Here is a 2,500-nt window from a genome sequence, read left to right on the forward strand (position 1 = left end):
ACACGAAGAAGAAGGCTATGGAGATCAGTGCTGTCTGGTTTCATACATTTAATAAACAGATTGAACACTAATCCAGACGTTTGACTGCACAGATGTTGGGATCCTTCATGAACTGTGGGTGTTTGTGGGTCACCGACATGAAACCTGAAAGGGGAGAAAGTGAAATGAAGACACACGTCTATAAATATTACTTTAAAGCAGGGCTCTCCAGCTACTGGTAGCTCACGCGCAGGAGTCCAGCAGCTCGCCCACAGGGTGACAGACGGAGACCCAAGATGAGCCCCATACTCCCCGTGAGGCAGCTGACTGTGGGCCATACACGTGCAAAGTGGTCGTGTTGTTTTGGACCGTGATGGGAATATATATATATATATATGTGTGTGTCTCTGCGTGCGCGTCTCTGCTTGTGTGTGCGTGTGTGTGTGTGTGTGTGTCTCTGCGTGTGTGCGTGCGTCTCTGCGTGCGTGTCTCTGCTTGTGTGTGTGTGTTTCTGCGTGCGCGCGTGTCTCTGCGTGCGTGCGTGTGTGTCTCTCTGCGTGTGTGTCTCTCTGCGTGCGTGTGTGTGTCTCTGCGCGTGTGTGTCTCTGCGCGTGTGTGTCTCTCTGCGCGTGTGTGTGTGTCTCTGCGTGTGTCTGCGTGCGCGTCTCTCTGCGTGTGTGTTTGTGTGTGTGTCTCTCTGCGTGTGTGTGCGTCTCTGCGTGTGTGTGTCTGCGCGCGCGTGTGTGTGTGTGTCTCTGCGTGTGTGTGTGTGTCTCTGCGTGTGTCTGCGTGCGCGTCTCTCTGCGTGTGTGTTTGTGTGTGTGTCTCTCTGCGTGTGTGTGTGTCTCGTGCGCGTCTCTGCGTGCGCGTATGTGTGTCTCTCTGCGTGTGTGTGTCTCTCTGCGTGTGTGTCTCTGCGTGTGCACGTCTCTGCGCGTGTGTGTCTCTGCGTGTGTGTGTCTGCGCGCGTGTGTGTGTGTCTGCGTGCGCGTGTCTCTCTGCGTGTGTGTGTCTCTGCGTGCGTGTGTGTCTCTCCGTGTGTGAGCGTCTCTGCGTGTGTGTGTCTCTCCGTGTGTGCAAGCGTCTCTGCGTGTGTGTGTCTCTGTGTGTGTGCGTCTGTGTGTGTGTCTCTGCGTGTGTGCGTCTCTGCGTGCGTGTGTGCGCGTCTCTGCGTGCGTGTGTGTGCGCGTCTCTGCGTGCGTGCGCGTCTCTGCGTGCGTGTGTGCGTCTCTGCGTGTGTGTGTGTGTGTATGCGTCTCTACGTGTGTGTGCGTCTCTACGTGTGTGTGTGTGTCAGTCAGTGATGTAACTATAACTATGTGGGCTAAAAGAAGTGTAAAATAGACCTGTACCTTAACGTGAAGTTATGATTTTTCATAAGCTTTGGGTATTGCAATTTCAGCAAACAGCTTCATTCAGCTCGTGTGTGTAAATAAATGAAGGCGATGTGATGCAAGTAGCTCTTGGCCACCGCTGGAGACCCCTGGTTTAAAGTCTGTGTAAATGCTACTTCAAGCCATTTGCTCAGAGTGAAAAACCTCTCTAGGTAACTTCGTATTATTCCACCTGGACCCTGTGTTTCTGTGTCTAAGTGACTGATGGGAACACCAATCTCTGACAGTGGTCCAGTATTGAGCGAGAAACAAGCTGCGATGTAACGTTAACGGTTAAAACCCATCAGTCAGCGTCCACTAAGAGTTGTGTTGTTGCTGCTGACAGACTCAGATTATTATTCTAAGTGTCTGACAACATTATGAAAGGATCCCTACAGAGATAGACCTTTTAGTTAAAGAGGAAGATCCTTTTAGTTTAACATGAAACAGCCCCGAAATCACCATCACCAAACCCACCAGACTCCATGTAAATAATCAGGACTTTTAGCGTGTATAGAGCCAGCATATCTCCACCAGACTCCATGTAAATAATTAGGACTTTTAGCGTGTATAGAGCCAGCATATCTCCACCAGACTCCATGTAAATAATCAGGACTTTTAGCGTGTATAGAGCCAGCATATCTCCACATGTAAATGGGTGAATTAAGGGTTTATTTCAACCAAACCAGAGTGGTGATTGTTGGAACAGTGGAAAGATGAACCAAGACGGCTTTTGGTAGTTTGATTTAGTTTCTGTCCACTTTGAATGAAGCGTGTTTTACGATGATAAAAGTCCTGATTATTTACATGGAGTCTGGTGGAGTTTGGTGATGGTGATTTCAGGGCACAGAAACATGAAAACAGAGTCCAGGTTGAAAAATACTGAACTCACAATGTATCAAGCTGAGATATTTTGGGTGAAACATGACCAATGAAAACGTACCCATGGAGTGAGCTTTCTTTATGGCTTTAGAGACTTCCTTTTGTTTCCTTCCACACAAACCTGGAACACAGACGGACGCCATCAATCAATAATCATCATCATCATCATCATCCTCCTCCTCCTCCCGTCTCTTTTCTACCCTCTTCTTTCTTTCCCCTGTGTCATCACCCTCTCTTCTTCTCCTTCTCCTCCTCCCTCTCCTCTC

General features: G+C 49.0%; 1 protein-coding gene across 1 annotated transcript in view; it reads right to left on the reverse strand.

Annotated features, from left to right (window-relative positions):
- Nucleotides 1-31: 31 nt before the first annotated feature.
- The window catches only part of mrps18c (mitochondrial ribosomal protein S18C), a 5,385-nt gene continuing 2,916 nt past the window's right edge, over nucleotides 32-2,500 (reverse strand). Inside the window, exons 5-6 of the mRNA XM_078271849.1 lie at nucleotides 2,296-2,355; nucleotides 32-144 (exon numbers count right to left, since the gene is read on the reverse strand). Of these exons, the coding sequence (XP_078127975.1) occupies nucleotides 68-144; nucleotides 2,296-2,355 (137 nt within the window). The 3' untranslated portion in view covers nucleotides 32-67. The remainder of the gene's footprint in view (nucleotides 145-2,295; nucleotides 2,356-2,500) is intronic.

The sequence above is a fragment of the Sander vitreus genome, chromosome 16, assembly GCF_031162955.1.
Source record: "Sander vitreus isolate 19-12246 chromosome 16, sanVit1, whole genome shotgun sequence".
In the NCBI taxonomy this organism is placed as follows: Eukaryota; Metazoa; Chordata; class Actinopteri; order Perciformes; family Percidae; genus Sander; species Sander vitreus.